General features: G+C 31.7%; 1 protein-coding gene across 2 annotated transcripts; it reads right to left on the bottom strand.

Annotated features, from left to right (window-relative positions):
* Window positions 1-137: 137 nt before the first annotated feature.
* Window positions 138-14968, bottom strand: LOC143075343 (beta-1,3-glucan-binding protein-like). Of its 2 annotated transcripts, XM_076250731.1 has the most exons (15): window positions 14922-14968; window positions 11198-11306; window positions 9410-9508; window positions 8089-8211; window positions 7553-7691; window positions 7431-7519; window positions 6523-6629; window positions 5933-6007; window positions 5533-5593; window positions 4733-4915; window positions 3806-3883; window positions 2537-2654; window positions 1808-1879; window positions 1096-1237; window positions 138-400 (listed from the first exon to the last, which is right to left on the bottom strand). In XM_076250731.1, the coding sequence occupies exons 2-15, from the start codon at window positions 11298-11300 to the stop codon at window positions 176-178; spliced, it is 1614 nt and encodes a 537-aa protein (XP_076106846.1). In that variant the 5' UTR covers window positions 11301-11306; window positions 14922-14968; the 3' UTR covers window positions 138-175. The 2 variants fall into 2 exon arrangements, with proteins under 2 accessions (XP_076106846.1, XP_076106845.1); XM_076250730.1 differs by having other exon boundaries at window positions 7431-7691.
* Window positions 14969-27981: the final 13013 nt, after the last annotated feature.

Genomic DNA, 27981 nt, shown 5'->3' with positions numbered 1-27981 from the left:
ATCAAAGTCGGGGTTGACATTAGGGGAAAGGATAGGCAGATCCTGCATTAAATTTGGCATTGATCGTAATTATCATGCAAATATACATCCGGTGATAAATCTTCATGGTATAATTAGTTTAAATTAACACACACGAATACAAAAACACATTTTATTAATAAATAAATAATCAAGTTCATGGTTTCATCTTCCAAACTTTGACATAATTGACTTTAAGAGCAGCATCTTCCCCATCATTATTGTCAGCATTCCATGTCGGGTACCATTGATTCTTGGCACGGTAGAAATCTCTGGCTGTGAACTCAGATTTATCACTCCATGGTTTGGCACTAGGGGTGTTACTCCATGTGTCTGGGAAAAAACCGATACCACCAACAGCAACGTTCATAATCAAATAGAACTGAAAAAGACAAGTTAAACAATTAGTTTCAAATCTTACTCTGGCTAACTAGTCAATTGTCTATATAAAGATCTTTTTTATGCGAAAAAAAATCATACACAGTTATTGTGACTTGATCACACATTGTCGTAAACATTATAATTAAATAACTTATCAATTAACATGGTTAAGAAGAGGTAATCCTGGTATCTATGATGAATTGTTTATTTATTCATAAATTAATGGAGAACAGCTCATACTAATAAATTAATAGAGCTAATACTAAATAAACTATCAAATTAAATTAAGTGAGGAGTCTCTCGTCTTGACCTTTTTTAGTTTTAAGTTGACTATTTTTCAGTTTTGATTTGACCTTCCAACTAGATAATTCTCTATTTTACGGTTTTCATTTTTATATTTGACAAGTTAACATTCCTAACATCCAAGTGAATGTTTCTCAGTTCAATCTGTACACTTCTCATTCAGAAATCAGAAGTGAGAAATGTCAAATTGCAAATGAAAAATGAGGTTTGAAATGAGACATTATTATCACTATCTTGAACGCCCATACCTGTCTTTCGTCAGACTGTGTTAAATTATTAAGTAGTAGTACTTGATTTTGATATAAGTTAACAGATAACGACACCAATCTACTACTCATGATGATAGTATGTACAAGAACCTAAGCATTCTTATTGCTAATGTACAAAATTTACCTCTTGATCAAACGGTGCCATTTTTGAAGCTCCACGCCATGGGTTTGTCATTCCTGGTTGGTTTTTATCAAATTCTCCTAACTCCCAGAAACCGCCTTGTGGAGGAACAGTTTTCAGAAGTTCTTCTCCGTCAATTGTAAACCTGAATTTTATAATAATGAACATAAGAATATGGGTATTTGAAAATGAAAGAAAATTGGTAAGAAAAAGTATGTATCCCGTTGTTTATAAACACCGGTACATAACAACTAAGGCGTCGGATGGCAATGTAACTTTTGTATGAAACAAACAGCCCTCATAGACAAAATGTATTTCTGAAAATTGTAAATAAATTACTAAAAATAAAAAGTAAGGATTTTTCGTTGTCTGTGTATTTTGTTCATATATTTTTACCTTTTACTAGTACCTAAATTAGCTCTTAAAATTAATATAAATTAAATTTCTCCGAGTAGTTAAAGATAAAATTGGGGAAAAAAGTCTTGCTAGTTTCAGAAGTGTAATAAATGTGATATTAATATATTTCAATTTTGTCTAGGCAATTCCTTGCCGCTGTTCTTATATAGAATTGCATAGGAAATCTAGATTACCAACAGTCTATTACGTTAGAAAATATCAAATATTTGTCATTTTTATAAGTTTAACGAACTTTTTGTGATTAAAAAGCAAAACAGTTTGATATCACAATTAGTAAACAAAAGTTAATGTACTTTACCTAATCATTGATTCATCCCATTCAACTGCAAACTTATGGAAGCTGTCTGAAAAGGTTCCAGTTGTCAAGTGCCTAAATATAAAATATATTGTATGAAATACAGACAGTGCGTTAAGGTAAAGGGTATGATAAACACTTCAGGTTGACAATTCGTCAAACAAAACAACATGAAATTACGGAAATATTTCTAGCATCTGATATCCGCTTAGTGTAAACATGTTTATGTTAGGAAACAAAATGTTTATAAAGAAACGGATAATCACCATGTAAGCACTTAAAAAGAAAATATACCTGAATAGTTTAGTTAGATATCAGATAGATAAGTGATTACTACAACGGAGTTTATTTCAAATGCGACATCCACAAATAAGTCTTATCAGCGATTTTGTACTTTCACAAGCAACACCACAGGTGCCACATGTGAAGTAAGATGTTCTCACCCTTTCGGAGCACCTTAGATCACCTTCGGTTTGTGATGAGGTTTCTCTAGCTCAGTCATGATTTTCTACGTTGCGTTCTGTAGACTGTTATTTGTCTTTTCGTCGTTTTTTTTTTCTTGCCAGGGCGATGTTATTTGTTGTCTTTTTCTACTTTCCTTTTTTACACGTGCTACTTAATTTTGCTAAAATGACACCTTCTTTTTTCATAATTTTTGGTTTTCTTATCTTTTGTTCCTGGCATACATGCTTTTGGCCATGTGTTCATTACTTCCCAATATATGCTACTTACTTTTCAGCATGTGCTTTTTCATATGGGTCGAATGGAAATCCTGGACCGAAATGAAGTGTACTACCGACAGAATCATGACCCTGGCTTACGCCCTTATCATCATGGTAATTGATGTTACCTGGGGGAAAAGATTGAAACACTGGTTTGTCATGCCTATATGTAATCATTTAAAAACATAATATGTGAGAATCTTCAATGAAAAGTATAAGTCAAATAGATTGCTACTTATACGATATATACGGGTTCACTAATTTCCATTAAGGGCGGAGGCGAGCGAAATATTATATCATTATTACATTGTGTTACGAATTTATCGTACCGACTATTTTTATATTGGGAATATAGATGTAGACATTGATGATTATTGATATTCTAATTTTAAAAGTAAATAAACAGAACTATCAATTATTTACAGTGAGAAAGCCAGCTTCTCTCAGACACGTCTTTTTCTAAAAGCACAAACAAAATGTTATAAATTATGATCAAAATATATGTTAATTTAAGTACAAAATCGTGTGGTTTTTTATTTTTTCATTTTCTCTACCGGTAACCGTGAAAAACACAAACTAACCTTATGTTAAATATATTCTACGCAACAGGGTGTATTATTTTGTAAAACCTAATAAGATATCAAGATAACAAATAACTTTCATTTTGTTACATAAATAAGACCGTTAGTTTTCTCGTTTGAATTGTTTTACATTGTCTTATCGGGGCCTTATAGCTGACTATGCGGTATGAACTTTGCTCATTGTTGAAGGCCGTATGGTGACCTATAATTGTTAATGTCTGTGTCATTTTGGTCTTTTGTGGATAGTTATCTCATTGGCAATCATACCACATCTTCTTTTTTATAATAGAAAAGCTTCATTCGATGCCTTCAAAACGCTTTAATCTTGCGTGAAGTTGCAAGTGCCGTAGTTCATTAATCAACTTTTAAAATGTAAAAGATAAAGACAGCATTTAAAGAATAATTATTTAGGGCTTCTCGCTATATGTCACACTATTTGTCCTCCATATACATTTACACCAAATCTCTTATTTTCCAGTGTAAAATAAGGAATAACTGTAAACAATCGTCAATAAGTCGACAAGACAAGGCACATACCATAAAAACGATACACAATATTTGATACCAACTTACAAACAAACAAACTAAATGAGATTCCATTTTTCACTGTTATAATTGAAACCTTGATATATATCAATCTTCAAAAAGGACCAAAGAAAGAATGTCTGTAACATTTTTATCATGTATTGAAATTGTACCTCTTGATTCCATAATGTCAATTTCTCCAGATGCAGGCCACTGACCATAAGCATTCCATACTGGTAACATCCAAATAGCTGCAAATTTAAATGTGACCTTATAGGAGAGTATATATCATACTACAGCGTTCGTAAAATAATGATATTACCAGAGTTTTTACCTACGATAAAGTTATATCAATATTAGAACTATTGTAACTTTCTTTAAATGTTTCTTTCGGTCTACTTCTCTCGGTCCAGGTTTCTTTCGGTCCACTTCTCTCGGTCCACGTTTCTTTCTGTCCACTTGTCTCGGTCCAAGTTTTTTTTTTAACAACAAACACATTAAGGCCGTTAGTTTTCTCGTTTGAATTGTTTTATGTTGTCTTATCGGGGCCTTTTATAGCTGACTATGCGGTATGGGCTTTGCTCATTGTTAAAGGCCGTACGGTGACCTATAGTTGTTGATGTATGTGTCATTTTGGTTTCTTGTGGACAGTTGTCTCATTGGCAATCATACCACATCTTATTTTTTATACATTAATTTTGAATAAAGAATGATTTAAATCAACATTTTTTTATTTTGCTTCAACGCTTTATTGTATTTTGTACACTATTTATAAGTTTGTTAATGAAATTTATTTTAAAAAAATGTAATGATTTGAAATTCCTCTTGAGGTCTCGTGAATTTTCACATCGTTGTGGGGTTGACTCACTAGTATATAAACGAATACTTATTCATTCTTATATGGTGTTTACATTCATTTTAACTCTCTATGCCATTCTATCAGTAAGAATGACAGTTACTCGGATAAGATAACAAAAATGGCATATGCATTTTATTTTCTGGGGATATCTAGCTTTTTATTTATTGAAATATTCTGAGGTAGGATTAGATGACTGTTTTTTTTTTTTTTTTTTTTATTTTATTTCAATACAAAAACATACCAGGCCATATCCAATCTCCTGTAGGTATTTTAGCCTCGACTTCGACTTTTCCATATTTCATGGTGAAACCCCTGGTACTACGTAATCTGGCAGATTGTATTGGGTTTATTGGATGGTCTGCTGATCCGTCTCTTTGACATCCCCAAAACATATTGCTTGTACACATATCGGCGTTAGAACCACCTAAAGCATGAATAATATATTTGATAAATAATGTAAGGAACATCTATTGCTACGTACAATGACTGATATAAATAAGTAATTAAAATGTGCATTTGGATGGTAGCAAATCTTAAAAGACACTACGGTTATAGCTATTAATCTATTCGTAATAGTTTGTGTTAATTCCTATTCTATAATTCTCAAATTATAGAATAATATAAATAAAGTGAGCAGTATAAAATGAAATATTTGAGATTTTTAAAAAAGTGCAAAACACATAAATTTATCAACAAAAAATGCATATTTCATGTGCAAAATTTTATATTACTAAATTATAAAAAAAAATGTTCACCGATTTCGTTTAACTATTTAAGGAACTGAATATAAGACACATGTTTAAATTATAAAAATTAGTTATTCTCTTCTATGGACAAATAACACAAATCAATTTTCATAGATTGAGGAAAACTTGCATTTTCGTGGATTTATGAGTTCGTGGTGTTGCCAAAGTTTTCATACAATTTTATAAAGTTTTTGTTTTTCGTTCAACATCCAATTTGTCGTTTATTTATGAAATCAATGACAATTTGTACTGAACGAAAAAACATTGAATACACAGTAAGTAAACTTTGTCTTACCCCATAGTGCCAAGCTACCACTGGTGAGAAATTTTTCCCCATAATGGTCTGATGTTAGTGTCTGTTGAAGAGAAATTGTAAATTATTTAACTATTTGATATATCTTTATCATACATAAGGCTTTGTTTCAAGTTTTGTTGGAAAAGAAGCAGCTTACTAAAAACTAATTCTTTACTTCTTATTTAAATGGATTTAAATCGGGTTAAACTGCCAGTAAACAAATGTATGCTTACTAAAGTCAAGTGTAAGTTTGTAACAATCTCGGTCAGTTGTCCTGAGTTTTTTCTTTATTCGTGTAATTTTCCTGCATTACATTAAAGGTGTCGTTTCTCTTAGAGGATCAGTCAAAGATGTAAAACCGCAAATTAAAAACGTTTTAAATTATGACTTAAGACATTACCGGTTTGATAAACAGTGTCCCATCTTTTACATAACTGTTGGATCTGTTGTTTGTGTAGTACTGAAATTCCCAATTCTACAATACAAAAAACAGTTTAAAGATGATGATACCTATTAGAAAGGAATTAAAATGTCACACGATTGATGTCGCTGGTTTTGATTTTTGTATAAAGTCTTTGTTTTGCCCATTTAAAGATAATCAAATCGTTGACGATAATACAATTACCTAAATATGCAGCATATGATATTTATTACACTGAGATAACATTGCTACATTTAGTTTATCAGTGACTTACATATTATATTAATAAACCCAAAATGAAAAGTTACTAATAATATGTTATTTTGATTAAAGGGAAACAAGTATCATGTTAAAGATTAAACCGTTCATTACAAAGCATACAACGTGAATTAGATTTCTTTTTTGAAACAGTCATTTACTCAATTTTCCTCGGAGTTCAGTGTTTTGTAATTTTACATTTTACTCAAAAAAGGTAAGTATTATTGATATTTCATCTTGTGAATTTCAAAGCACAAACATGTCCGCTAATTGTCAAATGAGAAGATACAAAATGATGAACAAAAACTCACACCCCCTCCGCCTGCTGTGATCTCATGCTCCCATGTAGAGAAATCCAAAGTGTTGAAATCATCCTCAAATATCAAACATGGATACGATTGGCAATTAACTGTATTAGCTGAAATATACAAGTAGGTAAAACATATGCATTTTAGTGTTTCTGTTGTGTCATTGTTTTCCTCTTATATTTGATGTGTTTCCCTCAGTTTTAGTTTGTAACCCGGATTTGGTTTTTTTTCTCAATCAATTTATGCATTTCGAACAGCAGTATACTACTGTTGCCTTTAATTATCTTTCTGTTCAACAGAATCATTTTGTTTAGAACTACATTCAATGCATAATGTCTACTTATACGACCTGCAAATTCAATATGTCCACGGCTTTCTTAGGTTTTTTTTGTATAGTCTTGACAACCCATACAAAATATTTCTATATTATAGTATCCCTTATACTATTTAATATTGGTTTCAATTAATTCTTTGTGTTTTTTATCGTGGTTTTTTTTTTAGATTTTTATGAAATCATGAAATTAAAAAAAAACAATGCCAAATATATGTAGATTATAATCATGTTTAATCAATAAAATCTGAATACTATAGATTCAAAAAATAATTCCTAGCTTTTATTATTGCGCCATGATCGTTAAAAGTTATTGATAGCTATTTCAGGATAAGCGTTATACAGATATATGTGTCAAATACCATATATGCTTTTATTACGATACTCTCCAAATTGCACTATTAACATTTATGATGACATTTTATTTACTCTTCCTGTATGTAATCTTGACATGTTACATTGCCTTCAATATTCTATATTGTTTATACAATATGATATATGTATAACAGTATCTGTAAGAGGAGTGTCAAATGAACAATAATGGTTTGCGTTTTGTGTTAGATGGTATATGTATGCTTACATTTACTAGGACCATGATAGCTTGATCCACCAACCATGAAACCAGATCCACCTCCGCTTGAACCCCCAGAACTTCCGTTCTGACTTCCTTTGTGTATACTTCCGGATGTTCCAACAGAAGATGTCACTCCTGATGATAATCCAGCTGTTACAGCACCACTTCCGCTTTGGGTTGGAGAAGCTGTTCCAACTGGTTTGTTTGTAACAATCGGCTGAGGAGAAGTAGGTTTTGGTGTAGGTTGTTGAGTAGTTGTGTGATCAGCTAAAATTGAATACAATATATAGCAAATGGATTTTCACGATTGTTAATAAAGGCAGAAGATAATCAGGGTGCAATCGAAAGTCTTGAATCGAAAACGAACTGACAAAAATGAGGCAAAAAAAATAAAACGACGAGAAAAGAACAAGTCCACAAAACAGTACATAAAAACCTTTAAATTGAGCAACACGAATCCTACCAAAAAACCTTGAGTGTTATACGTAGGTTAATGTTCATATTGACCGCAAGGTGTGCTTCTCCACCTACTCCAATGCATATGATTCCAATGTCATAACCGTCATTTGGGTTAGAGAAAAATATGTAACTAAGAAAAAAAATAAAAGGGGAAACACGATCATGCTATAGATATGCAGGATATTAAAATAACTACTTTACTTACATACTATAACACCGGTTAAATCTGTTTGTGTCTCTCCCTGTCCATTCTTCTCTCCCCATAACCAATAATGTATCGTATCGCCTTCTTTAGCCTGAGTGGTACTTTGCCATTCAAAGAAACCACCTATAATGATGTACATATTGTTGCATCTTTTATTTCAATCTATACCTGACATACATTAATGAAATATCTCTTTAAGGGAATTTTTAACTGAGTTTTATGAAACTATCTGTTTAAATTTTATTGTATTCATGATATCGTTTGTTTATATGTATGTTAGGGTTAGTTTTGATTTAGGAAGGAATGAAAATGAATGTTCACGAAAAGGTTATAATAAGATAAGATATAAGGCACGGATCGAAATATGGGTAAGTGACATTTAGGATTACCAAACAACTCAACTGAACACTGTTCTCTCATTTAAATGATTTGATTAAAATAATTTTGAAAATTGTGTTGATGCAGGAGATAGGTTCTCATGCTTGTTATATGAATCAAGTTATTTAACATTTGCTAGTTTTGAATTGTAGAGGGGAATAACTTTAAAAAAATATATATTCAACGTAACGACTACTAAAAAGAATGCTAGAAAATATAGTTATGTAGATAAGATTTCTTGAGTCATAAATGTCATAAAACTTAAACAAATTAGGCATACTCATAAAGAACCATAGCGGTAAGAACATTTTCGTTTTTCTCCACAAACAGGAGATAACATCTTACAGTAGCAAAGACCCTCTTTAAAAAATTAGGCTTCATACGGCTTATCGAAATGCTATTGGTTTTACTACACAGCTTCAGGTATATTTATATTATTTTTTTCTCTAACGAAAGATTTGCATCTGTTTAACTTCATTTTTAGTTAAGCGATCGGACACCATTTATTGTACCACACCATCATTGCATAGAACTTTGCAGATGATATTAAAGTTACATTTATGCTTATAAAATACTTCTGGAATCGGTGTTGGTACTTATTTTTGTTGCACTTTAGTGTTCCTGTTGTTCCTTTGTTTCCCTCAGTTTTCGTTTGCAACCCGGATTTGTGTTTTCTCAATCGATTTGTGACTTTTGTAACTTTGTACTTGTTTGGCTTTATGACTATTTTGATATGAGCGTAACTGGTGAGTCTTATGTTGACGAAACGCGCATTTGGCATACTACATTATAATCCTAGTACTTTGATAACTATATATGGAACAGGGTATACTGCTGTTGCCTTTAATAAACAACTACATTTTCGATATCATTAGTGTAAAATGATTGTGTTGTTATTTAAGGATGAGATAATTAATCTAATAATCCCCCTGTTATTACTAACCATTTGCTGTGACTAAATCTTGTCCAAATCTTGACCCAGTAACACCTGGTAATTCCTGGTTAACATTGTAATGTATGGCAACTTTTGAAAAACCATCCGCTGAAAAATGTAAGTATTGACATGAAAACAAATTAAGAATTCTATCTTCTTGCAAGGATCGTTTAAAAACTTTGATAATTATGTTGTGTTCCAGTCATCATTATTAACATTAGACTTTAAAAACAAAAATATATCTGCAAATATGTATTAATAGTCCAATTGATATTGTTCAACAATCACCTATCATTCTAATAGTACAATTCGAGGATACGTTTATGATGAGCAATCTGGGTTTCCGTTTAAAGATAGAATACTGGGATAAGACCTTTTTATGGAACAAACATGGTTATTCTTCATTCGAAGTTCATTTCGTAGCCGATTCTTTTATAAATGTGCAGAGAAAACACATTTCTAGTACCAAAATAATGATTGTTAAAGATCACTCCTTTATGTCAAGTTTCCTTCTAAATTAGCAAATTCTAAAGGAGCCAGCAAAACACAGGTAGTATAAATAAGATATACCAGTTGTTCACATGGTCTCCTCTCTCAACGTCCATGCGAACCAAGCCTCAGCGATCATGAAGAATAAACAATTACTTATATAAATCCGACGACTGAACTGTTGTATTTTGATTTCAAACCTCGAAAAACACGTCTCTCGTGAGCGGCGACTCCTACAAGTCGTATGGATGAAACAATGCATGATGGTAACGGTAAAACTTGTTTAGGGCCAAATTTCTTCGTACTCAAATATTTCAATGAAAATAAAGCAAATACAATCTTAGAGGTACACTCGCGTCACCTGTTAATGAACAGATATAAATGCAATACGGTGGTCTGAAGGTACTTTCCTCCTTAATAATTCGAAGACAAACACAGTTTTATCGAATAAAAAGTAAATTAATAAAAATTCCGAATTCCAAGGTTCATGCAGTTCCTTATATAGAAAATGATGTATTAAATTTATTTCCAAACTAGATTTTTTAAAACCAATACTTTACCGAGAAAAAATTAATATCTATTTAAATTGAAAACTTTGAAGGAAAAGGTTCCATTTACACACCAGGAACTTAAAATAACCATTCAATACTCAACATTTACTTCGTTAAACGCTTGGAACCAGTTGTAAAGAAATGTATTTTCAACAATTTAATTACTAAATAAACTCATCATAAATACCAGGACTAAATTTTGTATTTACGCCAGACGCGCGTTTCGTCTACAAAAGACTCATCAGTGACGCTCGAATCCAAAAAAGTTAAAAAGGCCAAATAAAGTACGAAGTTGAAGAGCACTGAGGACCAAAATTCCTAAAAGTTTTGCCAAAACAGCTAAGGTAATGTAATGTAAGAAATGATATATTCACGATATATCTCAGACGCAACCAATCTCTCTCATGAGTTCATGCTATTTCCTAAGGTTTTTTTGTAATATCAAGATTATTAGACTCGGTTTCCTCATATTAGTTATATATCACTTTTTAATTAAAAACTTGATAATAAAGTACAGTGCAAAATTCAAATACAACTATTCAAACGTCCATGTATTCATATATAAGAATATGATACTTTTTCAACTTCGTACTTTATTTTGCCTTTTAATTATTTTTGATTCGAGCGTTACTGATGAGTCTTTTGTAAACGAAACGCGCGTCTGGCAACAATACACAATTTGGATCCTGTTATATATGGTGAGTTTATTTCTTGTTTCATAGTTAAAATATAATTGATACAATTTATTTATACTGACCAGGAATTTTCACTTTCATCTGACCGGATGGTGATAGTGTAAACTGTGCAGGACCAAGTGCATTGCTAACTCCCAGCATGCAAAGGAGCAATAACTTCCACATGTTTGCCTATGGTCATATCAAAATTGTGAATCAGATTAGAGTTAGAACGACTATTGTTATTTTGTTGTTGTTGGAAAAAAGTAAAATAACAAAGTATTCCAAACGCCGTTGAAAATTCAAAGTGGAAAGTTTCCAATCAAATGGCAAGTCAAACGCTTAAAACGCATCTAAATGGATTACAAATGCCATATCTCTGACATGGTAAAGGCATGTTTATACAAAACGATGAATTGAACCTAGTTTTAAAGAAAGCTAAACCTTTCAGATCTTTCTCTGTTTTGTCAACATTTTTTTTACTATTATTCAATTCCCTGTCACATTGTACTCTTATTATATCAATGATTTTCTGTTTCTTCTACTCTCTATGTTTGTTGTTACCCCACTCATATATGCCTTCAGCATAATTTGCAAACAAAATATCAAATATATGGTAATGACATTTCATCGTTATTGATTTGGCCATCTGTTCGCTTTAAATTGGGAGCATCCGATGGATCCTGTTTCAACCTAAACCTCTGTTTAATGTATTAAAAACATTATGTGTATATCTTTTTATACTATACACATGCCACACATAGTTGATGTGTTTCCTTTGGTTTTATTTTTTAATCCAGATTTGTTTTATCTCAATCGATTTATAACTTTTGAACACCGGTATACTACTGTTGCCTTTTTTTACAAACCATACGAAAATGACATGGTAAAGGAATGTATACAAAACGATGAATTGAACCTAGTTTTATAGAAAGCTAAACCTTTCAAATCTGTGTCTGTTTTGTCAACATTTCTTTACTATTAGTCAATTCCCTGTCACATTGTACTCGATGAAAAACATAACCATATCATAAAGAAAAAGATGGAAAATAGCCAACAATTTCACAAAAATATGCCAAGACGACTTCGTAAGACTCATCATCTTTAGCATAAATAAAACTAGCTGGACAGCTAAATCAAATGAAAGTTGAAGAGCATTAAAAAACATTCCGAAAAGTTGTTCAAATGCGGCTGAGGTAATCTATACTCGTGGATAGAAAAACCTTAGTGTTTATAAATAAAGACAACAGTAGTATACCGCTGTTCAAACTCATAAATCCATGGACAAAAAACAAAATCGGGGTAACAAACTAAAACTGAGGGAAACGCATAAATATAAGAGGAGAACAACGACACAACACTACAATGTAACTAACACACACAGAAACGGACCAAGCATCAGACAAAATCCCACGAGAATAACAAATATAACATCAAAACCAAATACATGAATTTGGAATAGACAAGTACCGTGACACGTCTTATCGCAATGTCAATTTACACTCAAAAATAAGAGAAAACAAACGACGCAACGTTAAATTGTAACACACACAGAAGCGAACTATAATATAACAATGGCCATATTCCTGACTTGGTACAGGACATTTTTAAAGGAAAAATGGTGGGTTGAACCTGGTTTTGTGGCATGGACAACCTCGCACTTTAATGGCAATGTTAAATATAACATAGAAATGACAACATAATATTACAGAACTACAATACAAATAAATAGGAAAACGTATTAAACAAAGAAACACATGATTAATGAATAACAAAAAGCATCAGGTTTAAAATTTAATACGCCAAAAACGCGCCTCGTCCACACAAGACTCACCAGTGACGCCCAGATATAAAAGATCGAAAGCGAAAAAAGTACAAAGTTGTACAGCACTGAAGATCAAAAGTTGAAAAAGGTTGTGTCAAATACGACTAAGTTGTTATGCTTGGGATAAGACCATCCTTATTATTTAGAACAATTTTAAAATGCTATTGCAAACAGTAAATTTTATCAAATGAATATAACAGATATACTTAATGAAACTGAAGTATTAACTCATTACATAAAACAAACACGAATACATAATGAATGACCAACACAGAATAGACACACCCGACATAGTCAAGGCCTCAACGCAGTAAATTATGAAAATGACATCACATACGATGGTGAAAAGGCATTAAAAATTACGTCACATTTGAATATATGAAATTTCTGAAACAGCAGAAAAATTACGTCACATATGAAAAACTATATCTCAAAAGTAAGATAGAATTAGGATTGATTAAAGATTAAAATAGAACTAAATACTGATATTGCATTTAAACACAATGCAAATTGCAATACTTATTAATAGCAATTAACTATAATATATATATATATGTGTGCAGTTTGTTATGAATCCAACTTCAAACGTAAATTATCCTACAAATTATGTTGACCAAAATTTAATCTAATAAATGACGGCGGTGATTAATTTTTTTTTCCATAACACATAAATATAATAGAAAAGACGTCAACACATTTGACAAAATCCGATGAGAATTACAAATATAGCATTAAAATTTAAACTAAATACATGAATTTGGGATAGACAAGTACCGTAACACGTCTTATAGTAATGCGAATTCACACTCAGCAAAACAGTCACAATCGGGAATAAGTCACGTTTGGTAATGAAAAGATTAGACGACATAATGACAAACCACAATCTACCATGTGGTAAAAATGTCCTTAGCTAGTTTGGTTAAACACACATCGTATGGATCCACCAATTCGTGATGGTGTCCATAAAATTCACGGAGTGTCAATTTTAATATGTCCTCATAACTTTGTTGGAGAAGTTTCTTCGTAAGTAGCACACTCCTGTATATGAAGTCCGTATAGTGTGAACAAGCACGTGAATAACGTATCAATTGTGATATGTAAACACCATACGAAGGGGCAGATGGTATGTTACTGCTGAGAAATGGGAAATTGATAATTGGGAAGTTGAAATCGTCCCGTTTGTCATAGATTTTCGTGTGAAGTCGTCCATCTACGTCAATATTGAGGAAAAGATCAAGGTATGAAGCAGTCCTTCTAGTATCAGTAGTATCCTTAATTTCAAGTTCACTGTGATATATGAGATGTAAGTATTGGCTGAAGTATGGGTTATTCAATGATAGAACATCATCAATATATCGGAAAGTAAAATTAAAGAATTTCGCAAGGTGCTTTTTCTTTTTGTCTTTAAGAAGGTTTTGAATGAATTCTGCTTCATACCAGTACAAAAACAAATCAGCCAGCAGGGGTGCACAATTAGTACCCATTGGAATACCGATTGTCTGTTGAAATATAAATCCTCCAAACTCAACAAATATATTGTCGATCAAAAAGTCCAGCATTTTGATAATATCATCTTCAGTATATTTTCTGGAAGATTCAGTGTGATTCTTCACAAAATATGAATTATTGTAACCCAAAACAAGAAATTTGTATCTACGATTCCCATTTTTATAGAAAAATCTCTGTTTTATGAGATGGTGAAGTCGATCTTTCAACTGAGCATGGGGAATAGTAATATATAGCGTAGAAAAATCAAAAGTTTTTATGTTGCTGCAAAATTGCAAAGATTGTGATCAAAGGTTAAGAAGTAGATCTTTGGAATTTTTTAGAATAATATTTCTTATTCTGAAGGATAGATGCTTTAATATTAAAGAAACACATTGAAAAAGCGACATGTTAAACTAAATAAGCAAGCTAAGTTGTTCTAATATTGAATGTTAAAATAATGTCCGGTCAAATGATATGTAAAGGCTAGTACTTACTCTATTTTAAAATCCGTCTGAAATGTACATACGTACGTATGTTATATATATATGTACTACAAGTCTTATCTTATATGGGACCTATTGACACGTCACGATAATAAACAGTTTTAGGTATCAAGAACGTCTAGATCTGAATGCCCTTCAGCCGTACATAATCACATGCATGTATTGATTACTACATTTAACAAACCTTCCTTATACGTGCAAAGTAAATTCATCATTTCATTTCAAACATCACATAACGATAAAGGATGCTGGATAAACTTTAATGTTACAGTACATAGTATTGTTTTCGCAAAAACAGATAGTGTAAGTCGTATCAACCATAATCAAAACTTTCAACATCAGCAATATGAGGATGAAGCTTGAAGCCCACCTCAAAGTGCTGGATTTCTCACTGCGTTGAGGACCCTTAGTGGCTTTGAGCTGTTTTCTGCTCTTTTGTGTTTTTTTTCTCTTTCATACATTTCACGTTTCCTTTGATATTCTATAAGTACTGTTAATAACAATGTATATATACAATATTGTAATGTGCATGCACCGAAACTCACAGGTTTCTTGTACCCTTAATTCAACCAACTCTAAATTACCCACATTTAAAATCAACTAATTCATTCTTGTACAAATTATTTCTTATATTTACAAAACAAAATAATAGGAAATTGATATCGATGTAACAGAAGTACACTAGTATAAACACCAATCAAATTTTGTCATAAACTTTAATTAGTATATAAATCTAGCCTACACAAGTTTTAACCGCAATCTCAAATTCAGTATTTGAATTGTTGAGTTTTGAGTTTCAGTTCGATATCTTGTTACCAATGTGTATAACTGTCAGGTATAAACTATCTTGAGGCCAAAATATGCATAACATGGCAAAACATTATAAGTAAAAAACAAATAAGCAGTTAAAGTATTAAGTACTGAATTCTTTTGTTCCATTTCTTTTCACTTTTTTTTTTTACATTTTTTGCACAAATATTTAAAATGTTAGCATTTAGGTATTTTTTATTCATAATCTGATTGGAATAATGTTTAGTAAAGGTCATGTCAAAAGCTTTAGGTTACAATATAACTTAGAATGTTAACCTGAGATTTTGCATAATACATGTAATAATGGAATAAAAATTAAAATCACAAAAATACTTAACTCCGAGGAAATTTCAAAACGGAAAGTCCCTAATCAAAAGGCAAAATCAAAGACTGAAACACATCAAACGGATAACAACTAAATGAAACAATGAAGTTTCGATAAAATGAAACTATGCTGGACAAAATCTTGTCTTGAGAGAGTTTGTTAGCAGATAATTGTTAATGAAAACTATACAAAAAGCATTGGAAAGACTAATATAAAACCTTCTAAGGGTCAACAACTATTCAAAGGTTTCTTTGTAATTTTTATCATATGGACTGTGTAGATGGTATGTTGCTCACCATTTATCGTCTTACACAATTCATCTGTCTGCATTAGTTTTGGTAAAAATCTCGAACATGTAAAATAAACTGGCTAAAACTCTTATTATGAGGTAATGGCATTCTATATTTTGTATCTTGATATATATCTGTGGTTCCGAGCGTAACTGGTGAGTGTTTAGAAGACGAGACGCGCGTCTGACGTACCATATATTGAGCCTGGTAAATATGATGAGTTTATTTTATCATTTTGATATTTTGACTATTCTGTCAAATAAGAGCCAATATAGTCAAGCATTTGAAAATTTTTATTAAGGTCACTAATTCCGATAGGAAGTCTGCTAACTATTTCGGTCAGCTTAACCTATTTGTATATTTCTAGTCTAGCTTAAAATTGATGCAAAATCTATCTAAAAAGGGAGCGAAAAATATCAAAGGGACATGGAAACTCATTAGACGACATAAACTCACAACGTCATTACAAAAAAAAATAAGGGTGTTTTTTAATAATCATATTCATAATACATTCTTTTTACTAGACAAGTACTAGTAGTCGACTGTCCGTGTTTGCTATGTAAACTGATGTTGTGATCATTCACAATATCTTAAGTAGATTATTCGTTTCGTTTAATGTGTTAGAGCTTTGATTTTACTTTTTGATTACGGAGTTTCCGTGGTTTTTTTTTTTGTTATTTTACTTTTTTCTTTCAATTATAGTTTCAAAATATTTGCAAAAATGCAAAAAAATCATACAAATCGTTATTAAAGAACAACTACTCTAGTAAGTAGTCGACTAGCAATTTCGGTCATACGATATTTTAGATATTGTCCTGCTTTCCTTACTATCAATTTTATGTTATGTGTGTGATTCATCAGACATAATTTGCAGTAAAATGACAAAATATACACGTAACAATACCTTATTTTTCATGTACTTGTATATCGTTTACCACTGACACAGTTATTTATAATGATTTCTAATTATTTATTTTTTTTAGTTTTGTGGTTTTATCCCATACAATATCACACGAGATTCATTGGAGTTCATCTACGTATAAAAAACAAGGTTCCGTAATAAACAAAAAGTAGGTTATGTGTTCATATATTTACATGCAGCTTGTAAACCATAAATAGTCAAATAAGTGTTATAGCTTCATAGTATTTATTGTGAACCTCTCTGTACTATTGGTTGCATTCGTAGCTTTTTTGAATTAACCTTCATCAGGAACGCTCAAAACAGAATATGTGAAAGACAAGGATATATAAGGACCGACAATGTTGATGAGCTATTAACAAAAACAAAAAGACAAAAAAAAAATCGTTCTAAGGTCAACTACTCAAAGAGAGTAGAACCTTAGTTTCTGTATAATTTCAAAAAGTATAAACGGGCAATTTTACATAGTTTGTTATTACAAACATGTTATTAATCATGTTAATACCGAAGTACTGGCTACTGAGCTGAAGATAGCAAGTCAAAGCTGTACCTATAGTACTGGCACTATGTCCTTGTTTAAAACTATCTGACGACATGGAGATGTTTGTTTGTCATGTTTGTTTAAGAGATAATAATTGTCCTTGGTTTCTGGATGACGACGGATCTGGTTAGTACCCGAAACTTCCTGTTAAGTTAGCTGAGCTATTGGATAAGATTGAACTTTTATGATTAAGCTATATCATGTCATCGTGGGAACCAGATGACTATACATTTACACATGCAATGTACGTCACTGGTTATAAATAACATGAAAGTTTGATGTGATAAATATGCATAACTTACAAATAAAATACTAAAGATAAATAAAGGCAACAGAAGTATACCGGTGTTTAAAAGTCATAAATCGATTGAGGAAAAAACAAATCCAGATTAAAAAAAAACACGCGTGAAGCACATCAACTATAAGCGGAGAACAAATGAACAACAGGAACACCGAAGTGCAACAAACCAAACGCAAACAAACATAAAAACGTAATATTTGATGACACCTGCCATATTAAGGACATTTTGATACCAGATTAATACTTTTGTACGAAAGTAAAGCGTTTAGTTTATTTTTTTACATAAATAAGGCCGTTAGTTTTCTCGTTTGAATTGTTTTACATTGTCTTATCGGGGCCTTTTATAGCTGACTATGCGGTATGGGCTTTGCTCATTGTTGAAGGCCGTACGGTGACCTATAGTTGTTAATGTCTGTGCCATTGTGGTCTTTTGTGGATAGTTGTCTCATTGGCAATCATACCACATTTTCTTTTTTATGGTGTACACGTGATCAACACAATAGTAAGGACAAACTAATAATCGAGTTTACATGTACCGAAAAGGAAAATCCAAGATAAACTATGTCAAAATTTCGATATCGACAATCATCAAATATACCGGGATGATAATTTAAAACAAAACGAGCGCGACTCAAAACACATCCAGGGGCACTCAAATCAAAGCAATTGAAAGGAAAAATCAATTCCGCAGATAAGTTTATTGATTATCGACTGTCATCTTTAAAATTTCATTTCTTGATACAGCTAAAGGATTGGCAACCGATGTGACCAACATCATTTTATATTTCATCGAGAACAAACACAGACACTGTACGTAAAAACAATCGCTATGTTAAACTACCGGTTTTCTTTATATCTTTAATGAAGCAATTGGAGTAAACATGATTAGCTAGTACAATCAGCTTCAGACTTTCTTAGAAATCAGACTGTTCGTTTTTGCGTAGTTGCAAGTGAAATGTCCATTTTCATGAGACCCTTTTTTTTTTTTTTTTTTAAATATATAGAAAATAGAGAGCAATATTAAATGATGAAATGATCAGCTAGAAAATATCTACAAGTAAGTCAATAGAGCCAAAATCGTCATAGCTATAGAAATTAATAGATTTATTTGATTTGAAGATTGGTGAAGTTCTGATGTCTTCATTTTACAAGTAATAGTAAGAGCTATTTTCCAAATAAATTTGATACATCGTCTCCTAATACATGATTTTAGTTAGATAAATTTACATGTTCGAGTTGTTTATCAAAATGAAAGTAGACAGAGAGAAACTGTAAAAAGAAAAGGTGTCAGCAAGATATGATCTTAAAAACGACAATGTGATATAAATAGTCAAATTCATTGTTTTTGGATTTTATAGACCTTAGATAACTTGGATATGATTATAACATATTCCCTAATTGAATCTAGATAAGACCTAGTTAAAACATAGCCTAAAATTCTGTACTTAGTTGCAAATGTAGTGTTTGTAAACTTAATATGATTGACTTCCCCTCCTTTTCCCAATTGTCAATGATAATGTCGTTTTGTCTTCGATTCATAGATTCAAAATATTACAGTCGTGCTATCTCATGGGATGGTGAAAAAGAAACCGAATGCTTGTAGAAAAATATTATTAATTGTTCTAAAAAATAAGGATGTTCTTATCCCAAGCATAAAAACTTAGCCGTATTTGACACAACCTTTTTTAACTTTTGATCTTCAGTGCTGTACAACTTTGTACTTTTTTTCGCTTTCGATCTTTTATATCTGGGCGTTACTGGTGAGTCTTGTGTGGACGAGGCGCGTTTTTGGCGTATTAAATTTTAAACCTGATGCTTTTTGTTATTCATTTATCATGTGTTTCTTTGTCTAATACGTTCTCCTATTTATTTGTATTGTAGTCCTGTAATATTATGTTGTTATTTCAATGTTATATTTAACATTGCCATTAAAGTGCGAGGTTTGGCATGCCACAAAACCAGGTTCAACCCACCATTTTTCCCTTTAAAAATGTCCTGTACCAAGTCAGGAATATGGCCATTGTTATATTATAGTTCGTTTCTGTGTGTGTTACAATTTAACGTTGCGTCGTTTGTTTTCTCTTATTTTTGAGTGTAAATTGACATTGCGATAAGACGTCTCACGGTACTTGTCTATCCGTAATTCATGTATTTGATTTTGATGTTATATTTGTTATTCTCGTGGGATTTTGTCTGATGCTTGGTCCGTTTCTGTGTGTGTTACATTGTAGTGTTGTGTCTTTGTTCTCCTCTTATATTTATGCGTTTCCCTCAGTTTTAGTTTGTTATCCCGATTTTGTTTTTTGTCCATGGATTTATGAGTTTGAACAGCGGTATACTACTGTTGCCTTTATTTATAGAATAGAAAAGATGTTAAAACATACGTGCATGATCTTGATATCTATATCATAAACGGGAAGCTTAATACAAAAATTTATGATAAAAGAGATGATTTTTCATTTCCTATTGTTAATTATCCATTTTTAGATGGTGACGTTCCCTTGTCACCATCTTATGGTGTTTATATATCTCAACTTGTACGATTCGCTCGTGTATGTAACAATGTATTAGATTTTAGCGAAAAGGTAAAAACACAAAAATACCGAACTCCGAGGAAAATTCAAAAGGAAAATCCAAAATCAAAAGAGAGAAATTTATGTATTACTGAAAAATTATTACACCAGGGTTTTCGATATCACAAACTGGTCAAAACATTTACTAAATTTTATCACCGGTATCAGGAAATAATTCGTAAATATAACTCAACATGCAGACATCTTATACGTTCAGGTATTTCACATCCAAAATTTTATGGAAATATTCTTTATAAAGCACAAAAATGTCAGTATTCTCCTCAGAAACAAACAAAACCTTTAAATAGACTTATTAAAAGGGATATAGTTACGATACTGTTGTCAGGTCATTAAAGATTGCATATTTTGGCTTTAACATTGATTCACTGATAGGGTCTTTGCATCGGAACTAAACACATTTATTTCTAAAAAAACAGTTGTTGGCATGACACGGGTTATGTTCTTCTCATATATTTTATGATAGTATGATACTAAACCCCTAACGGGAGGGATTGTACCTGATATTCATATGATGAAGACATAATCTTTCAATCAGTTTAATTGAGGTCTGGAGCTGGCATGTCAGTTAACTGCTAGTAGTCTGTTGTTATTTATGCATTATTGTCATTTTATTTATTTTCTTTTGTTACATCTTTTGACATCAGACTCGGACTTCTCTTGAACTGAATTTTAATGTGCGTATTGTTATTCTTTTACTTTTCTACATTGGCTAGAGGTATAGGGGGAGGGTTGAGATCTCATAAACATGTTTAACCCCGCCACAATTTTGCGCCTGTCCCAAGTCAGGAGCCTCTGGCCTTTGTTAGTCTTGTATGATTTTAAACTTTAGTTTCTTGTGTATAATTCGGAGTTTAGTATGACGTCCATTATCACTGTACTATTATGCATATTTTAGGGGCCAGCTGAAGGACACCTACGGGTGCGGGAATTCTCGCTACATTGAAGACTCATTGGTTGCCTTCGGCTGTTGTTTGCTCTATGGTCGGGTGGTTGTCGCTTTGACATATTCACCATTTCCTTTCTCAATTTTATGAATAGTTTGCACGTAAGAAAAACAAATTGAATATGTACTTATGAATTTTTATGCCAAAAGAAAAGAAATATACTATAGTACAATAAATGTAAAGATATCAAAGACTCGTATTATTCATTTTCTACATAAGAAAAAGCCTGTTCCCAGTAAGGAATGTGACAGTCGTTTTAAGTCTTTTAAGACGTCATTCAATATACCATTGAAAACAAATCTGAAGACTTAACTTACTTGTATTGAACACGTACATTAACAGCTTATCGGCATGGTCTGGCAAGGAATTGTCTGTTGTATTAACCAAAAGGTTGTCCATATCAACCGAAAAACAACAGAGAGATTTTGAACTGTTTACTCGCATAGTGACATTACCCATATGTGAAATCTTACCAACCCCAAAGAACTTCAGGGAAAATCTAATCTTGGTCATTCTGTAAAATCATTCTATTGAAACTTCATTTTTCCTACTCTTTACACACGAAAATTCGTGTAACGAAATAATCCATAAAGCTTTCCTCTCGAACAATCTACCATGCTATACAAATTATTTTTTTGGGACACAATTCTGCTTTTTTTTACTAAATATTTTGCACAAAAAGAAAACATGTTACACCAAAGAATTAGTGATTAGTATGCTGAGTTTTCTCATCGACAACATATTTATTGAACTTGAAGGTACAATTTTCCAGCAGAGTTTTCCTATTTGAACCAACTGTGCACCTCTACTAATCGCCATTTTCTTATTTTCATATGAATCGAATCTAGACAATTGTGAAAAACATGAAGATGAAATACTTTAGATAATTTTTTTTCTACAGATATATTGATTATGTTCTTTTCATTAACAATCTAAACATTTTAAGTATGTCCAGTTAATAAATCCTCCTAAACAAGAGATTCAATTGAACTTGAAAGTGATAATCTCAGTATTATGATCTATAACAAACGAAACGCGTATGGAGTACAAGTATTAATTACTCAACTCATTCGATATTCAAGTAATTGAAACTGCTACGCGTCATCGATGTATGGGCAAAGTTTAATGAGGCAAGGTTTTGTGAAGGAACGTCTCTTCCTTTTCACAAAAAGTTCATCAGAATATACAAATACCTAATAGACAAATATTTAGTGTTTCCTTGGCAAACAATAAAAATAAACATGGTTCTGGGCTAATGCTTAAAGGTGCTGCGTGCTATTGTAATGCTGTTGGTCATTTGTGTTTTTTTGTAAATCGTTGTGTGTTTTGATATTGTAACACAGGGATGACTGCTGTCCCCATATTTTGACTTTTATTTATTATGTCTGTTTTGTTCACGCATCGTTGTAAAAATAACGGAATTTGATTCTAATGTCATATAAGTGAGAGGTTACGCGCTATAAAACCACCGTTCCAAGTCAGGAATATGACAGTTGTTTGATGTGTTTTGTCATTTAATTTTGCCATTTGATGAGGGACTTTACGATTAAATGTTCCTCTGAGTTCAGTATTTTGTGATTTTACTTTTGGTCATAAACCCTTCGACGTGATTCGGTTTTTATACATCCCTCTATTGAGTGTCTGACAATTGGGGTTCCTGGTGCTGGTGAGTCTGGATGTGCACTGCGGACGCACACGAAAACAGTGTTGTTTTAATTTTGTTTATTCTTGTATTGTATTTTTATTTATTTGAACCTCATAAAGAAAATGGATACTATACTAAAACAATCAACTAAAGCACTTTTTTGTTTGCATCTTAGTCTATTTACTATCAACTACAAATCACAACTTGTATAAAAGAGTTTTGTTGTGTTTTTTGGTTATTTTATTTGTATGTCATTTAGTCATGTGCTGTATGTCAGTGAATGACTGCACAGATATAAATGCTGGATCCCAATTATTGTCACATTAACCTTTTATGTTTTTGGTTGGTCACATAATTCTGTTCATATTACGGAACTATAATCCACTGGCATACAAGTCGGTTTAAATCACAATTTTTTTCGGGGAATGATTGTACCAAGTGAGGCATATGAAAATTTTGCTTGATTACGATGGAATTTAAATGGAGTTCGATTTTTTTTTATAAATTTTTGTATTTAGAGAAATATGACATATGGTAAATCTTACTTATCGTATAAAACATTGATTTTAACATTTATTATTCGCTTATATCCCTTAATTACTGAATAACAATTAGATATATAATGTTTGTCAATGCTTTTCTGTTCGTTTGCCATCAACTTAAAGCTTACATCTCCCAATTATGTGTGACAAATCTACTTTCTGTGTTGTTCCAATATTAGGCCAATCTGTACTTCTATTTTTATCTATAATTCATAAAAGAGGATAGTTAAAAATATGAACTAATTTTTTTTTAAAATTATTTAAGACTTAAGATATGATTTCAAAGTCATGATGATTATCTAGGATATTAACATTAAGGGAGACGGATTTATTCTCCTTGTTTCCGAATCCCTGTATTTCTATTGAATAATTGTATTTTGTGCTCTTTTGAAACAAAAATTGTTTAAACTAACATTGTAGATAAGATATGACAGGAGAATAATATCGACCTAGCGACCGTGTGCTATCAGTGAAATAGTTAAGGTTGTTGTACATTAAATCTGAATAGATATAAGAAGATGTGATATGAATGTTAATGAGGAAACTTTCTATCGAAGTCACAATATGTAAAAGCAAACCATTATAGGTAAAAGTAGGGCCTTCAATACGGAGCATTGGCTGACACTGAACAGCAAGCCTTAAAGATACTAAGAGTACTTATTATTATTGCAGAATGTACTTAATTATTTCGAACGAACTTTTTAGTAGCTAAAATATCGAAAAGAAGTGATATTAAATTGAGTTTGAATCATAATTTGATAAATTAAACAAATATTAAAAGCATCTAAACTCAAGGGAAATAACTCTTTATCAAAACTATGTGCTTAACATACTCCATAGTTAATTCAACCTTTTAAACGAAATACATTATAATTCTAATAACATATTACTAATCCTTACCAACTTGTGGAGCAAGGTAGTTACTGTTGTGGCACAAACCAATTCAAACGTACATACTGGTATATCACACAGTGATATTTATATGACAGCTTACAAATTCTGTAAACCAAAATTACAATGTTAAATAACGGATTTTAATGAAACCGTATTTAAACATAGACCTTATTATAAAACATACAATATAAATAGTGTCCTTGTGTATAAAATAAAACATAATTCGGACAATACTTTAAATATGTGCAGAAACGTAGTTCGCTAACGTTTAATGATAGTAATTTATTCATGTCGAAGGTGGAAATTGATATAATTAAATTATGCATTGCATACAGGTTCATGTACATTATTACACAGGATTAATAATAGAAATAAATATTTTGACGATACATGTTCGTTTTGTGCAACCTTTGATAGTTCAAAATAAATATTGTATTCTGATCTTACAGTGGTTTTAAATTTTGTAAAGATATGTATAAGCCAATTGAGGCGATGAAAATTAGAAAATTAATTTTCCATGTTTTGTCACTTAGGGTTGTCAAAAGTGATACTCGTCGAATAAAGAGGCATAACTCAATTCTGTATTGGCTAAACAATTGTATGTGTCTTACCAGTGCTGTTATTTTCTCCTTTGTTGCAGGTATCACTTCACTCCACTGGGCGGAGTTTAAGCGATTCGCTCATCATAAACCAGTCCATCTATAGATATGTGTTTTGGGATAAACTCATCAATGCTGTGTCCAGTTATGGTCATAGATCCGGTTAAAAAATGTAAATACTATATAAGTGTTTGGGCAAAGTAAATAGTGAGACACCGAAGTTCGTTCAATTGTAAACTGAGTTTGAAAACCTGTTATAAACGTCACATTTTAGAAAGTGTGGATGAAAGTATAACTATGTCGACGGAAGTTGCAAAATATGCATATTTCGTAAATCTATAACGTTTTCGTATCCTTTTTTTCCTTCATTTTAATCCAAATGATTTTGTTGTTGGGGTGGGGCGGTGCACTGTGATAACTTACAATTGGTACTCCGACCTTATCGATTTCCTTAATTTTAAATAGATAAACATTGAAAAACAGAGTATACATCAGGGGTTATCGTTTGTCGAAGTTTTACTTATTTGTTTTTCGTTCATTTTTTATATATATATGAATAAGGCCTTAGTTTCTCGTTTGAATTGTGTTAGATTGTCAATTCGGGGCTTTTTATAGCTGACCATGCGATATGGGGTTTGCTAATTGTTAAAGGCCGTACGGTTACCTATAATTGTTAATTTCTGTGTCATTTTGGTCTCTTGAGGTGAGTTGTCTCATTGGCAATCATACCACATCTTCTTTTTTGTATGTAAAGATTCTACCACTGCATTGAGTGTGAAACGATATTTATCCACTGTCGACAATTATATTTTAACTATAATATTTAATAATAATATTTTAACTGCACGGCGAGCCTTGCGTTTTAAATGGGAAAATTTAACGGTCTGGCCTTTGTTAGTCTTGTATTATTTTTAATTTTAGTTTCTTGTGTATAATTTGGAGTTTAGTATGGCGTTCATTATCACTGAACTGGTATATATGTTTGTTTAGGGGGCAGCTGAAGGACGCCTCCGGGTGTGGGAATTTCTCGCTGCATCGAAGACCTATTGGTGACCTTCTGCTGTTGTCTGTTCTATGGTCGGGTTGTTGTCACTTTGACTCATACCCCATTTCCATTCTCAATTTTACCATACTTTATGCAGTGGTAGAATCTATACAGTCATGTGTTTCAAAGTTAAGATATTTGAAATTTTGTCATTCTATGTTTCACTTTATGTAATCAGACAGTCATCATTCGAAATTAACGGCAATATATTATAAAGGCTATCATTTGATGTGTCTTTCGTTGGACAAGTGAATTCATGCTTTGTATGTAATTGAAAAACAAAGCTATTATGTTAGCCTCATAATAAAAAAAAATTGTAGAATAAATTCCTTATAATATTTCTCTTATATCTTTTGGAGATGTATACTTCGAAATATCAATAGCCTAACCCAGAAGAACCACCAACCTTGACAAATTTGTAAAAACAATCTGGTAGTCAGAAATATCAATAAATTTGACCATTGGCAAAATAAAAAAAAACACTATGGATTCTCATTTCGAATACATTACTAGAAGTTATATCTATTTTCATTTTCAACGGTTGACAGTCAAACTTTAAGAACCTAATAGAAAATTCAGACAGCGATACATTGAAAAAACGCAAAGGTTTTTAAAGAGACTTTACAATTTGCCATCTGTTCGTCACCTCATTAAGAAAACTAAGAATAATTTCGTAAAACTCCCAACACAAACACTTCTCCGAAGTCAATAACCTATATGTTTGAGACTTCATAGGTTCATGAATAAACAGAAACAAGAGTAATAAAAGAATAACACTAAATAATGTCAAGCGTCTGAAAAAAGTAAAATAACAACAATACCGAACTGAGAGGAAATTTCTCTGTTCTTTTGGTGGTATCCATTTTACGTGGATCTGTACTTATACATTTCGTCTTTGTGTTATTGTTCGATGATAATTTTTGTAATCTTGTCTTTCATTAATGTTTATATACTTTTTCGGCATGCATGTTTGTGTTTCTTGGTAACAAATGACGTGGCTTTGTATTAATATATCCCGTTATTATGTCATTGGTCTATGATAATATCTGAATTCTAGTCTTCCGTTTTTGCTAATGTGCTTTGTCTATGTGCCTTGTTATGGCATGTGACGTGGCCCTTTACTTATACATCCCGGCATTGTGTTATTTGGTAATGGTAAATATGTTTGTTTATATATATATATGTTTGTTTTATAGTGATTAAGATAAAAAAAATAATAGCACAAAGTTAATTGCAGTATGCCTTATTTTGACATTTTTGTCTGTTTGTTTTGTTCACACATCGTTGTCAATATAATGGATAGGTTTAGCTAGCTATAAAACAAGGTGAAATCCATCATTTTCTCCATAAGAAAACGCCTGTGCCACGTCAGGATTGTGACAGTTCTTGTCCATTCGTTTGGTGTGTTTGAGCTTTTGATTTTACCATTTGATTAGGGACTTTCCGTTTTCATTATTTCTCAGAGTTCAGTATTTTTGTGTTTTTACTTTTTTCTAAACGGAAAGTTCGTAAGCAAATGGCAAAATCAAAAGCTCAAACACAATATGTAAACTACAGTAACAATAGATATAATAAGATGTGTGTCAAATAGATAACTCTCCA

Source organism: Mytilus galloprovincialis, chromosome 5, assembly GCF_965363235.1.
Source record: "Mytilus galloprovincialis chromosome 5, xbMytGall1.hap1.1, whole genome shotgun sequence".
NCBI lineage: Eukaryota > Metazoa > Mollusca > Bivalvia > Mytilida > Mytilidae > Mytilus > Mytilus galloprovincialis.
This window is presented reverse-complemented; position numbering and strand designations above follow the sequence as displayed.